The sequence below is a fragment of the Trachemys scripta genome, chromosome 2 (genome assembly GCF_013100865.1).
Source record: "Trachemys scripta elegans isolate TJP31775 chromosome 2, CAS_Tse_1.0, whole genome shotgun sequence".
Lineage (NCBI taxonomy): Eukaryota > Metazoa > Chordata > Testudines > Emydidae > Trachemys > Trachemys scripta.
In genome coordinates, this window is record NC_048299.1 from 171790956 (window position 1) to 171805588 (window position 14633).

Here is a 14633-nt window from a genome sequence, read left to right on the forward strand (position 1 = left end):
GGTTGGATGGGGCGTGGGAGTCCCAGGAGTCTGTCTGGGGGTGGGGGTGTGGATAAGGGTTGGGGCAATCAGGGTACAGGTAGGGGGTAGGGTCCTAGGGGGCCAGTTAGGATGGGGGGTCTCAGGAGGGGGCAGTCAGGGGACAAGAGGCAGGGAGGCTTAGGTAGGGGGTGGAGTCCTGGGGGGCAGTTAGGGACAGGGGTCCCAGGAGGGGGCAGTCAGGGGACAAGGAACGGGGGGAGGGTTGGGGGTTCTGAGGGGGGCGGGAAGTGGGAGGGGCGGGGCTAGGGCAGGGCTCCTCCCGTCCTCTTTTTTGCTTGCTAAAATATGGTAACCCTAATATACATATCCCACTGTGTATCAAACAGAAATAAGATCATTTTTTAAAAATCCTCATGCTAAAATCTAAATAGGCCAGTGATGCAAGGGAATTGGACCAAAGCATATGGAGAAATAGACCACACTATCTTTTAGTTACTGAGTTGCTGTTTCTGCCTCACCCGGATATCGGCTTCTCCTGCGCTGACAAGGTTCTGACACTGTAAGTTATAGCCTCCTTCCCAACTGGAGAGCATAAGCTGGAACAAAACACACACAGAAAATCACTCAACAAAAGTATTCATTCATATTCCTCTGTGCTTCCGCTCAGTGTTGCCGATTCATCCCACGAACAGATGCTATTAAAATAGTCTATTTGCATATATCAGAATAGTGTTCTGTACTGGAATTAAAAGGTTAGAATGTGGTGATGGAAATACACAATGCAACAAATCCTGCCTTTCTCGTTTTGCTGGACTTGAAACTTCAAACCTATCATAGATAGGTTGTCATCTCTCACAGTACTTCTCAACCTACAGCTCTTTAGGAAGTCTCTTTTGTAGAAAGCCTATGTTTTGAGTAGAGCTGTTCTATCTGACACATGCAGGGCAGCACGAGAAGTGCTAAACAGATTACTGGTGCAGCCAATATCTTTCCCTGTTCCTCCAAACAAACTGAAAGTGTATTTGGGCTGGGGGAGGAGGGAGAGAATATGTTTTCCCATATCATTCATATCTATATCTCCCAGGAGAAGAGAGTATATATTGTACTGAATGAAGTGGCAAAGAGTCTTAAAATAAATTCATAGGAGTATCCTGATGCTACATTAAAGTGTCACACAAATATGTGATGAGTTAACACCATGCAACACTAAAAAACAAATGTAGAAATGCAAAGGGTGTTGCTGTGATTGTTTTGTGGGTCTCTGGAAGTCCACACAGGGGAAGGTGAGCACAGCTCCTCCAGAAACTAAGACCAATGGGGGTGACTAGACAAATCCATAGACTCATAGACTTTAAGGTCAGAAGGGACCATTATGATCATCTGGTCTGACCCCCTGCATGCCGCAGGCCACAAAACCGTCCCCACCCTTCCCTTGACTCTGCTGATGAAGTCCCCAAATCCTGTGTCTTGGTGACTTCAATTGGCAGAGAACCCTCCTGCTAGCGATCCCTGCCCCATGCTGCAGAGGAAGGCGAAAAACCTCCAGGGCCTCAGCCAATCTACCCTGGAGGAAAATTCCTTCCCGACCCCAAATATGGCGATCAGTAAGACCCCGAGCATGTAGGCAAGAGTCTCCAGCATGACCCTTGTTAGCCATTATACTATTTACCTGCTATTGCTCGGTATTCCTCAGCTAATGTGTTTTACCATTAAACCATTCCCTCCATAAACTTATCTAATTTAATCTTAAAACCAGACAGGTCCTTCGCCCCCACCGTTTCCCTCGGAAGGCTGTTCCAATATTTCACCCCTCTGACGGTCAGAAACCTTCGTCTAATTTCAAGCCTAAACTTCCCCACTGCCAGTTTATATCCATTCGTTCTCGTGTCCACATTAGTACTAAGCTGGAATAATTCCTCTCCCTCCCTGGTATTTATCCCTCTGATATATTTAAAGAGAGCAATTATATCCCCCCTCAGCCTTCGTTTTGTCAGACTAAACAACCCGAGCTCCTCTAGTCTCCTTTCATACGACAGGTTTTCCATTCCTCTGATCATCCTAGTGGCCCTTCTCTGCACCCGTTCCAATTTGAGTTCATCTTTTTTAAACATGGGAGACCAGAACTGCACACAGTACTCCAAATGAGGTCTCACCAGCGCCTTATACAACGGAAGCAGCACCTCCTTATCCCTACTAGATATACCTCGCCTAATGCATCCCAAGACCGCATTGGCTTTTTTCACCGCCACGTCACATTGTCGACTCATAGTCATCCTCCGGTCTACAAGAACCCCTAGGTCCACTCAGGTTGTAACACCTCCAGGAAGGTACAGCCACTTGGAGAGGCTTGCACGTGCTGGTTCAAACTGGATTCTACAGAGACTATCAAACAAAGGACTTTTGGATAAATAGCCTGAATTTAACTTGATTTAAGGCCTTCTTTCTGTTCCAGAAAATGATCAGAACCACCTGTCCAAAGGAGGGAGTCCAATTATTGTGGAAGGATTAGATGGACTGTCACTGACCAGAGCCCTTGTTAGATTTGGTGGGGTGATCTCTGGTAAGCTTATTAGCATGCATGTAGGGTCTTCTATTCTTACTATGTTTGTTCTGTAAAACTTTCATCTTAAGAATAAATGTACTTGTGTGGTAATTTATAACTGTGGGCATCTGTGCTGTTTATAGCCTTTGAGGAGAAAGCATGGTGCAGACACGCACATCTGTTTAGATGGTTTGGCTTGCTGGGGAACTCGCAGTGTAGGCAAGGAACTGTGCAGTCTGGAAAAACCTTGCTCAGTGGGGAATGAGTCTCGGGTCTGAATCCAAGAGAGGTGATGACTGAGGAGCCAGGAACCTAGAGTGGGTGTCCTTACTGCCTGCAATAGGGGATACCGGTGCGGTTGCCCTGACTTGTGACATAGACTACAAAATCTGGCCCTTGGAAAAGCATCTCTGAGGTAGCTTTGTGGTTTTATTTATTTATATATAATATATATTTGGAGGAGGGGTAGAAGGATGAGAAAAAAACAGTAGCTTGTCTCCTAAAGGACTGTGTTTCTTCTTTCTGAAGAGCAAGCTGAGGTAAAGTCTGTGTCTTGACCCATGTTACTATTTACTGAAGGTCATCTCTGCCTCTGATCAGTTTAGGTGCTGTTCAAGAATCACCGTTCCTGTACTCTAGTAGTACAATGACAATGGTAGTGCAATGACAAGAACTGCCGAGTACTGTATTGACTTTTGCTACCACACCCGACACTGACATGCCCCATGAGAAACCCTCTACTCAATGATTGCCAGTATCTCTTTCCCCACCACAGGAGGCTTAAGACAATGTTTCCTACAGTGTGTATACATAAAAGTGAATCATACTTATTAAATAGAAATACACATACTGTGCAGCAAACCTAGAGTATTTTCGTAGTTTACAAATTAGTTTGCCATTGAAGTTTAAATAGTTTTTCTATCTTCAACCCCATGGTTGTCTGTGGATGAAATCATTGCTATTCCCATTGGACATTCAAGCAACTGTGATGTAATGTCTTATTCAATCAATATGCAAAGAAACGAAATACCTCAACCTTTTAGCTGTACTGTTCCATGAGGTTCAGTCAGAACAGATCTTTGTAAGGATGGTGAGAATGGGTTACTTAATATCCTTCTATAAAGAGTTGTTTATTTGTGAAAATGTCCTTTTATACTGTTTGTTTTATCATAACACACCCATTTTCTAGTGAGAAACCCAAGGGGCTCATTCTATGTACTTACAGGGGTTTAAAAAAATACTGGGAACCATAAGAAAAAAAGAGACTTCTTAATTCTCTGGCAGACCATTTATTTACATTTCTTGGCTCTGCAGTCCAGTGTGCTGTATGTTGCTGCTTATCCCTGAAGTAGAATAGGTGGAGACCCAAGTTCTTCCACAAGTTACTGTTATTTCCAGTACGGAATTGTAAAAATCCCTAACTGAAGAAAACAAACCTTAGACCTTACATTACATTCACCCTCTATCCGAGAATCTATGTGGTTCACAACCGCTCCAGAAGGCAGATGATGAAATAGATCAAAAGGGAGATTAGTGTTTTGTTTTTCAGAGGTGGCAATGAAATATTTTGGCTTAGGATATATGAAAATATCTTTCTTTAGTGGCAGGACCCAACAGCTTAGCAGCTTGCTACTTTTTCCCAACTAACGCATTTCTGCTTTAGCTCAAGTGGTAGGGGCTTGTCCTCCTTAAGCTACACGTTTAATCCTCATTGTCAGCTGTGTCTGTGGTCACAGATGTGAGGTACCCTGACTCCCTGCAGGTCCCATTGATTTCACCTCTGAAAATCAGTCCACAAATGACTTGTCTATGATCACAGGGCAGTCTGTGGCAGAGCTTGGAATGGAACTCAAATTGATTGACTTCTGGTCCTTGACTTAGCCACAAGCAAGCCCATCTTCTCATCTGAAAAAGCGAAAAGCACTTTGTACTGCTTTGGTTTGAGAAAACTGAGCTTTTAAATCTCTTAAGGATACTCTCAGCTGTCTTAGTCCCCACTTTTAGGATATTTTATTTTAAGGAGAGAGAATGGTTTTCTAAAATATTATAAAATGTAGTGAAATATCTTAATCCATAATGTTTCAGTGAAACCAGAGTGTCACCCGCTCCCCCAACACTTTTTTGATTTAAATAAAACCTCCAGCAGAGTTTGCAACCCATGCAGTGCCACCTTATGCTTTGGCTGTGAAACTCTGAGCGGGGAACTGATCCAGTTGCATTGTTCAAACTAAATGAAGTTCAAATGTAAACCAGTGCCATTAATGGTGAAAATTAAATTAGAATTGTTTCAGAAATTTCAGTTTTAACATATCTAAAGCACTGGCAAATAGAATAGGACATGTTTTTTTATAAATACGAATGAAAAGAAATCTTGCACTGTCCCTTCAATTTTAAAATGTCAGGTGCCGACAGCCAAAACAAGCCTTAGAGCATCTGCTGTGCTGCAAGGATGGGTGTTAGAGACAAGGATTTATAAAGTGACAATAATGAAATACTTTTCCAGGTCAGTATTGTTTTTTTAAAAAGGGGCCGGGGGGGGGGGAGAAGATTTTTTCCCTTCCTTTAGAACAGTCAAAATACCACTGGTCTTGTTTACAATGTGTGCTACAGGTCACTAAAATGGGCAGAATGGGACCATTGCCTAGAATATCCAGCTGAAGAACTCTTTGCAAATGCCTGGTGCAGCTGAGGTCACACAACATGCTCTGCCAAACAGCTTCAGTTCCCATTGCTTGCATTCTACCATGTACCTCCAGGATTTGTGTTCTCTGGCCTGTGTGTACTCACTTCCTCTCCCGTGGAAGAGAGGGTGGAAAATGATCAACAGGTTTATTCCACCTGTGGCTTTGTGTTTTCCCCTTAAAGTGGAGGGGCTGGCGGCACTGTAGAAAAAGCAGGGGTATTTTCAGCAAGGCTCTGATTGGGCCATGATCTGTGGGAAAACTAATACCAGTAGAAGACCTTTGACCCACCCTCTACTGCAGCATTCCTCTTTCCCATCACAGCACTCTGCTCTGGCATGCTGCTACTGGCTGGCTTTCCATCCTCTTCCTGATCCTACCCCTTCTGGATTTTGTTCTAAACAGTGCAGGGGGAGTTGCAATACAAAATGGATACTAAATTAGAGTCCTCTGAACAGAGAATTTACTGCATTGAATGGGGGTTCCCTAACTTACCAATTGTCCCCCACACACACATCACCTTGACTATGTAGAGCTGAGCTCCCATGTTGCATTTGGCAGAGGCAATTACTTGATGGGGGTGGGATGCTAGTGCCTAGTTGCTTTTCTGTCCAGCCTCTCTCAATGCCCTTCCTAACAGTTTCCCATAGCTTTGCCTTTCTCTGCAAAGCAGAGGGGAGCATAGGAGCCTGAATGGGTACTTCCTTGCCTATACAAAAAACAGAAGTCTTACCGACAAGCTTTCTTAGATTAGCTGATTAGTCATTACCTTGTAATTTCAGACATGCTGGAAGAACCTCAGTTTGTCCTCTTGCCCTTGACTGGCAACAGGTACAGGACTGGAGTAAAAGGATCTCATTTGAGCAAAGCATTTTGAGTAGGATATGGCTTTACTGAGGGTGACATTAGGAGTTCCAGTAAGGAATGTATTCGGCTGGTCAAATAAATGCAACCAGCTTTGCTAAAAGCTTCAACCACTAATATTGCTTATGAAAACAAGAAGGAAGGAAGTATTGCTATTGCTCGTAATATTTGTTGTTTTTCTAAGCCCCTCCCTCCCCCAGCTCCTGAAATAGTGGGATCTTGCAGCTAGAGTCAGAGGGTGGCACACCTACATCCAGTTGCAAGATTTGGCCCAAAGGTAGAAGATAAAGCTTCAATGGGAAGGAAGCTCCTATTGCTTCTTACATCCTTCCCCCCCCCTCAGTTCTTCTGCTACTTCTCACAATTGCTCTATGCAGCCTCTATGCAGTTTTTTCATCAGCAGATCTTTTTGTTATAATTATGTCACTTTGGTAATGCCTGTGTAGCCAATTCTTGTGACTTTTATCATGAATCTTGCACTATTTAAGGTATACGTCATAGAAACATAGGATATCAGGGTTGGAAGGGACCTCAGGAGGTCATCTAGTCCAACCCTCCCACTGCAACTTGAGACCATTACTCCTTGTTTTGTCATCTGGTACCACTGAAAACAGTCTAGATCCATCCCCTTTGGAACCCCTTTTCAGGTAGTTGAAAGCAGCTATCAAATCCCCCCTCATTCTTCTCTTCTACAGACTAAATAATCCCAGTTCCCTCAGCCTCTCCTCATAAATCATGTGCTCCAGCCCCCTAATCATTTTTGTTGCCCTCTGCTGGACTCTCCAATTTTTTCATATCCTTCTTGTAGTGTGGGGCCCAAAACTGGACAAAGTACTCCAGATGAGGCCTCACCAATGCTGAATAGAGCGGAATGATCACATCCCTCAATCCGCTGGTAATGCTCCTACTTACACAGCCCAAAATGCTGTTGGCCTTCTTGGCAACAAGGGCACACTGTTGACTCATATCCAGCTTCTTGTCCACTGTAACCCCTAGGTCCTATTCTGCAGAACTGCTGCCTAGCAATTTGGTCCCTAGTCTGTAGTAGTGCATAGGATTCTTCCGTCCTAAGTGCAGGACTCTGCACTTATCCTTGTTGAACCTCATCAGATTTCTTTTGGCCCAATCCTCTAATTTGTCTAGGTTGCTCTGTATCCTATCCTTACCCTCCAGCATATCTACCACTATTCCCAGTTTAGTGTCATCTGCAAACTTGCTGAGGATGCAATCCATGCCATCCTGCAGATCATTAATGAAGATATTGAACAAAACTGGACCCAGGACTGACCCTTGGGGCACTCCGCTTGATATCGGCTGCCAACTAGACATGGAGTCATTGATCCCCGGCTCCTGGAGACAAGTGAGAATGTGACAATCTCAGCTTTTGTCAAATAAAAAAAAGTAAAAGTAAATTTCTAGCCCTGTTGATGGTAGAGAAAATCTTGAAAATGTAACACTAGTGGCTCAGCAACCAGTAGGGAAAGACAAAGAACCCAATAGTTATATTTAAAAAAAAAATGTCATAATTGTTTGGGACCTAACTCATGATTTTTGAACTTTTGGCATTGATACTGTGATTCCCCACAGTTCCTAGAGGGCAAAGAGAAAGAGGGCCCTATCTCTTATTGGGTTCAGATTCAAAACCTCTCTAATATTCTGCACTATGCAGTAAGATTGTCATTCTTCATGTTCTCAGGGGCTTTCATTTGCTCTTACTGTTCCTTCTTGCAGAATTCCCCATATTATCAGTTTTCTAGATTAGTGGTTCTCAACCAGATGTACGCATACCCCTGGGGGTATGTAGAGGCTTTCCAGGGGGTACATCAACTCATCTTGATATTTGCCTAGTGTTACAACAGGTTACACAAAAGGCACTAGCAAAGTCAGTACAAACTAAAATGTCACAGACAAAATGAGAAAGTAAGCAATTTCAGTAATAGTGTGCTGTGACACTTTTTTGTCTGATTTTGTAAGCAAGTAGTTTTTAAGGGGCACAGTAGTCTGGAAAGGTTGAGAACCCCTGTTCTAGATCATATCTTGCTCTTGTGTCTCCAGCTGCTTGATTCTGGCCTAAAGTTTCAATATAGCATCACCAAGCAATCTCCCCACCCAGGGCCGGCTCTAGGATTTTTGCTGCCCCAAGCAAAAAAATTTTTGGCTGCCCCTCCTTTTTTTTGTGCCCCTCCTGCCCCGCCCCAATTCTGCCCCTTCCGAACCCCTTCCCCAAATCCCCGGTCCCGCCTCCTCCCCCGGGGGTGCCGCATTCCCCCCCCATTGCTTCCTGCGTGCCCCCCCGCAACCTCCCACCTGCTCCCCAGGGCGCACCACCGCTCCGCTTCTCCCTCCTCCCTCTCAGGTGAGGGAGGGGGGAGAAGCAGAGCAGCGACGCATTCAGGGGAGCAGGTGGAACGGAGGTGAGCTAGGGTGGGGGGGTGCAGGAAGTAACAGGGGGGATAGAGGAACCGCTCCCCGCTCCAGCTCACCTCCGCTCCACCATCGCCGCCTCCCCGCCGCTCGGCTTCTCCTCCCTTACAGCTGTTTTGCGCCCGGCAAGCCTGGGAGGGAGGGGGGAGAAGCGAAGCGGTGGTGCGCTCAGGGGAGCAGGCGGAGGCGGAGTAGAGGCGAGCTGGGGCGGCAGTGGCACTTTTTCTCCATGCCACAGAGTCGGTGCCTATGATGGCCAGCGCAAGAATGCTGCCCCTAGAAATGTGCCGCCCCAAGCACCTGCTTGTTTTGCTGGTGCCTAGAGCCGGCCCTGTCCCCACCCCCAAGTCCAATTTCAGCTGCACTGTCCCTGTCACCTAGGTCAGCCTTTTTTAACAGCCAGCAGTTTGAAGTGAAAATTGGTTGTGAGTGCCTTAATCTCTATTAAAAACTCTTTCATTTCAGCTTGGTAGCAGTGATGATCTCTTCATTCTCTTCTTTAGGTGGCCTAGCTGCCATCTTGTCTCCTTCAGGGAATGGACAAGAAGTCTCCTCAGCTATGGAATGTCATTCTGCTTTCTGACATAGTTTTTAAGCCTGGGACTCCTTCTGGGGAGTACCTAATAGATCCTTTCTGGATCTTTTTAAAGTTTTGATGGCATGTATGGGGGTGAGAGAGATGTGGGCTGAATCTGCAGCTGCCCATGCAGAGCAGGGGGTCAGTTAACCCTCCCACCCAGCTGCTGTTTTATATTTATTTGACTGATCTTATGTGCCTTAGTATCCCCCTATGTGACATGCCCAATGTTACAAAGTGAGTCAGCAGCAGACCAGGTGTCCTGACTCCACCACTACACCTGCTCCTTTCCTTCCTGTGTAGCTGAAGCCACACATTAATATTACTATTTTATCTGTATTACCGTAGCAGCTAGAGTCTCCCATCAAAGTAGGTGCCCTAGGGTGCTGTTCAAACACCTATGAGGAGCAGTCCCTGCCCTGAAAAGCTTTCAGGTAATGTCAGACACACAGACATTGTAGGAAAGTGGAAGATGTGCTAAGGAAGTAAAAGTTTTCCCCAAAATGTAATAATTCTCTCTCTCTCTCCAGGAAATACTCCTTAAAATGTTCGGTTTTCGTGGTAGTTTCTCCCCCGGAAATAATGGTCATGTCTTATTACTTGGTTTCTTTTAGATAAAGGGTCACTTTGCCACGTGAACGTAATACTAAACCATTCTGCTTAACTGCAACATTCTGATCAGTGGTACATTTTTCATTTATCACTGCAGCTCAATATTCTGATTAATAGGCTTCCACTGTAATACAAACATATATACATCTTTACTCAAAAACTCAACTATAAGGAGACTGGGAGCAAGCTCACAGTGACAGCCTTGTTACAGAAATCTTACTCCTGCCTGTTTAAAAAAGAGTAATTGTGTTTGTTACAGTTTGAAGTTAGGTCTATCAGTACAGACGCACTGTTGAGGCAGGTCAAGCCTTGCTGGAGACTGATGCTGAAATCTCTCCACTGGCTGAATGCTAGAATAAGCAACAAAGTTGCTTAATACATCATCAGATCCCCCTTGATGGGATTACAGCCACATAATCACAACTTTCTCATGCATTATCCTATAATACTAGATTAGAAGAGAGAGAATCACATGTTAATTACCGAACTACAATACTGGTGATTTTTATATGGACTTTTTTAACCCTGGATTTCTGGACCAGAACAGCTGCTTTTAGCTCTGTGGGTAAGCAGTGGAACACCTTGCAAGCCTCCCATGCGTGGCTTCCTAAGCACATGTCCGACAGCCACAGGTTGCTTCCCCTGGCCCAGAACATAAGGAGAGGAGAGGGGCATTGCATCCAAGCATCATAATTACTGGGCCTCCCACCAGATGGATTCCCCATTCACTACTGACTCCAGAGTCCATCTCCAGCACAATCTTTCTTGTTTTCCTTGCTACAGCCCCTCTAAAAACTCCTGCAGGCTCCTGCAGCATGTTCTCAGCTGTGATTATGAGCTAGGACAGAAGTTGGACTTGGTATTTACACTGGGGACAAAAGGAAGTCTCCATTAGTTTTATTTAAGATGTTAGCACCATTCGGCTTCCTCTGAAAAGGAGCATTATGCATTTTTATATATATTTTACTTTTTTAAAAAAGTCATTAGGAAACCCATGGTGGGGAGTGGGGAGGGAAGAGTACTGGGGAAAGTGAACAGGGACAGAGAGAAAAAAGGGCGAGCAGGAGAGGGGATAGGGAGAAACAGAAAGCAGAGGAGGAGAAAAGGGAAGGGAGTCTGGGAAGAAGGGGGTGAGAAAAGAAAGCAAAAGGTGATGGGGAGGGGGAAGAGAAGAATAAGAAACTAGAGAAGCAGGGAGACAAGAAACCCTTCCTGCCAGAAGCAGCAGCTCATCTCAGTTATCAACAGGAAGTGCTGCTGCCAGATAGTTTGATCCAAATGATGGGATCTGTTGTGGTCTTGTGGGGCGAGGAGAGACAGGACTCTAATGAATATAACTGTGATTCTTCATTGAAGCAAGTGGACGATGCAGTTTTCCCTGGAGTGCTAGCTCCCCCAGGCTGAGCTAGCTGGTGTCACCACACTGTCTCTAACTCCAGGTCTGGATTAAGCAGCCACAGAAGATTGCTGTCTATACAATTGGATCGAGCAGATCAGGTCTGAATTACCTCAGTAGGAGTACACGGGGTCTTCAGGGGATTCATACTCTGGTTGCTAGCCAGGGCTAAAGCTTGTGGTGCTGCATCATGTTACCATGCTAGCTAGATTAAAGCTAGCAGGGGTATGCCTACCCCTGCTACAGCCACACTGTATGCAGACATACCATAAGGTAGGAAAGTGACAGCTGTATGCACGCTGGCTCTATGGTGAGGAAATATCTGTTTTTTTTCTTGTCTTCTGAACAGTAGTTTCTCATATTGGTTGTAAATACATTTTTAAAAAATTGCATGTTTTTTGTGGTTCTTGAACAAAGAAAGCTCAGAGGATATAGCAATCAGTTGACAAAAACAACAGGAAAAATAGTTCAAAATGAGATATGTATTGTTCAATGTTAATCAACACTCTTATGAGCAGCGCCTGTATACAGGGGCCTGAGACTGACTGGGCTTGGAGACTGAACTACCTTCCACCCCTGAGATGTAGCCTCATCAGGATGAGGTTGAGACATGCTGGTGGGATATGGAGGGACGCTTGCATTTTACTAAGACGCCTCTTCGGTAGATAAACAGGGAAAAGACCTTTAATCCCTCTTTTGTGATCAATTCCCGAACTAAAAAATGTATTTTAAGGTCTTGGATATGCTTTCTGGGTGCAAAATTTACTTGTACAACACCTGCGGACTTGTGTAATAAAATCCCTGCATGTCTAGATGAAAATTTACCCTATGGTATCCATGGAAGTGTCTATGTAGGTTGCCTATTTTTAGATGAGTCTCAAAGAATCACAATATAATCCAAGGTTTTACACAGGCAGCTGAGAAGCAGTGCAGCGAGTACTTAAAGATTGCTGCTCATGTGTCCTGAAGACCTCAAATACTCTATTGTCAGGACAGCTGTAAACTGTCTAAGGAGGCAACACAGTGGTTCAGCCTGGGATTGGGGGACAGGGATTCCTGAGTTCTAATCCCAGCATTGCCACTTACTGACTGTCTGGCCTTGACAAGTCGCATAACCTTGCTTTACCTCAGTTTCCCCACATTTAAAATGGGTTAATATTGCCTTAACCAAAACGGGGGAGAGGGAGGGTAATGAGGATTAGTTAGCTGATGTTTGCAAGTAACCTTGAAGATGTAAAGTGCTATATGAATGTTAAACCTTCACGGTTACAGGAGCTATTCAGAATAGCAGATCTTGCATGTGACTCTGTGGTACTGGTAAAGTAATAGCAATTCTGCATTTGAAAAGCTCATTGTATTTGATTTAATATCAGATCTGTCCTTGGATACCTGATACAATTCCTACTGAAGTCAATAAGAGCTGGGCTGTAAATCTGAGCATTGCCATATTGAGGAAAGGGGTAAATATCATGCTGTACCTAAAATATGTAGCTCAAAAGGCCAGTAGGAAAAACACAACACATTTAATTTATTTCATATGGAAGTGAGACAGAGAAATAAGGACGGAGTGTTCAGCTAGAACAACAGCTACTGAAAACAGCAAAGTCAGCCCCTGAGATTTCCTAACTCAGCTCAAACAAGAACAGCCCCTGAGAAAGGAACCGTAACCATGCAGGGTTCTCACCCTCATAGAAACATTTTTACATTTCTCACATTGTTTCTTTGTGTTGTGTCCTCAGTGACCTTTCACTAACTATGGGAAATGCTTTTAAATGCAGAATTTTGATTTTTTTCCCCAAATTATAAAAGATTGCTCTTAATTGGCTTTCTCCAGATTCCCTCCTCCCTTTCCTGCTGCTTCTCCTTTTACAAGACTGAATAAGGCCTTTTTGCATTAATGAGAATGAGAAATTAGCAGCAGCTACGCTTAGCACACCTGATAAGCTTTCAGTTTATGTGAACCTTGGACTCAGACACAACTCAGATACAGATCCCTAGTGGCCAGGTGTTGTTACCACTTTACTGCTCCCCATCTATGGGCTGCTCTACACTGGGGGGTGGGGTTGATGTAAGATACGCAACTTCTGCTACGGGAATAACGTCGACTTCAGCTACGGATCTTATTTCAATTTACCTCAGGTCCTCAGGGCGTGGGATCGATGGCCGTGGCTCCCCCATCGACTCCGCTACCACCGCTCGCCCTGATGGAGTTCCGGAGTCAACGGGAGCGCGTTCAGGGATCGATATATCCCAAGACGCGATATATTGATTCGATTACTATTCGCCAATTCGGCGGGTAGTCTAAACATACCCTATGTGTTAATCTGCCCAGTATCATTTAATGGAAAAGGGCAACTTTTCATGGGGTTTTTTAAACAATCCTGTTTAACTTAATAAAGACATTTATACCTTTGCTATAGAATTTTATAGGATGGTTGGGGGCTAAAACCTGGGTTAGAGATGTCAAATACTCACAACTTTAGTTAAAGTCAATAGCAGGTGTAGCTGCTCAGCACTTCTGACAATCAGACCCCTATTAGATGGATATCATCCTCCACTAAATTCTATAGGACAGTCGGTAACTTTTGTACAGCCCCCTTGATTTTATCCCTATTAAATTATATAGGACTCGTCCATAAGGCCCTGATCCTATAAAGTTCCAAGTACTATCAACTCCCACTTCAGTCAGTAGTGCTTAGCAGTTTGCAAGATTGGGTCCTCACACAAATAATTGCAGTCATATAATGCATACCGGAACTTCCCTTTTTGTGACAATGGGACCTCCATTTCCCTTTCCTCAGCCCACTCTAGAGTCAAGGAAGGCTGCTTTGATCACCTGCTATGGGGAAGGGATGGCCTCTCAGTACTAATAAAAGGTACCACTTATTTCAGGCTCAGTGCACTTCCACAGAGATCTGAATTCTGATCTCTAGCACTGTGCTTTCACTAAAGTGCCAGGAGAGCCTGCATGGGGTCTTTTATACACTAAAACCTCACAGATTTGCCGCCTTCTTAACTTGCTGTATTAAAATTGCTGTTTCCCCCTGCTTCTCAGCAAGGATTTAACAGGATAGGTGGAGTAGAAGCCTCTTTATCTTTGCAAAATTTACTACAGCATGTTATGAAGCAAATAATTAAAATTTCAGCTACCAAAATAAATTAACAAAATACATTTTGTGATGCAGTGTCCCTTTTTTGTTTTTTTTATCTTGTTCACTATTGTGCCAAATTCAAATATTTTAATGGGTTTTCTGCTCACTAGTGCCAATTTGTGAGGTGCCATTGTAATTCCAAAGTTTGCTTGCAAAGACAAACACAATCCAACCAATAAGGCTTATGACTTGACTGCAATATCATAATTGTTCTGTCTCTGCTCTGCCCCTATTGGGTAAAGTAATTGAAAAGGTGGTTGGGAGGCAACTCCTGGTGCTATTGGGAATCCTCAGATTGTCTTGATACCTGTCAATCTGGGTTCAAGCTTGTCTGTAATACTGAACTTGCTGGTGATTGACCTCCTTCTAGAGAGGGTGCTCATAGTGCTGCTTTTAGCTATAC

The 14633-nt window shown here is 44.2% G+C and overlaps 1 protein-coding gene across 1 annotated transcript in view; it reads right to left on the minus strand.

The window, feature by feature from the left end:
- The window catches only part of ELOVL2 (ELOVL fatty acid elongase 2), a 130429-nt gene that overhangs the window by 23732 nt on the left and 92064 nt on the right, over positions 1-14633 (minus strand). Inside the window, exon 5 of the mRNA XM_034762298.1 lies at positions 501-578. Coding sequence (XP_034618189.1) covers positions 501-578 — 78 coding nt within the window. The remainder of the gene's footprint in view (positions 1-500; positions 579-14633) is intronic.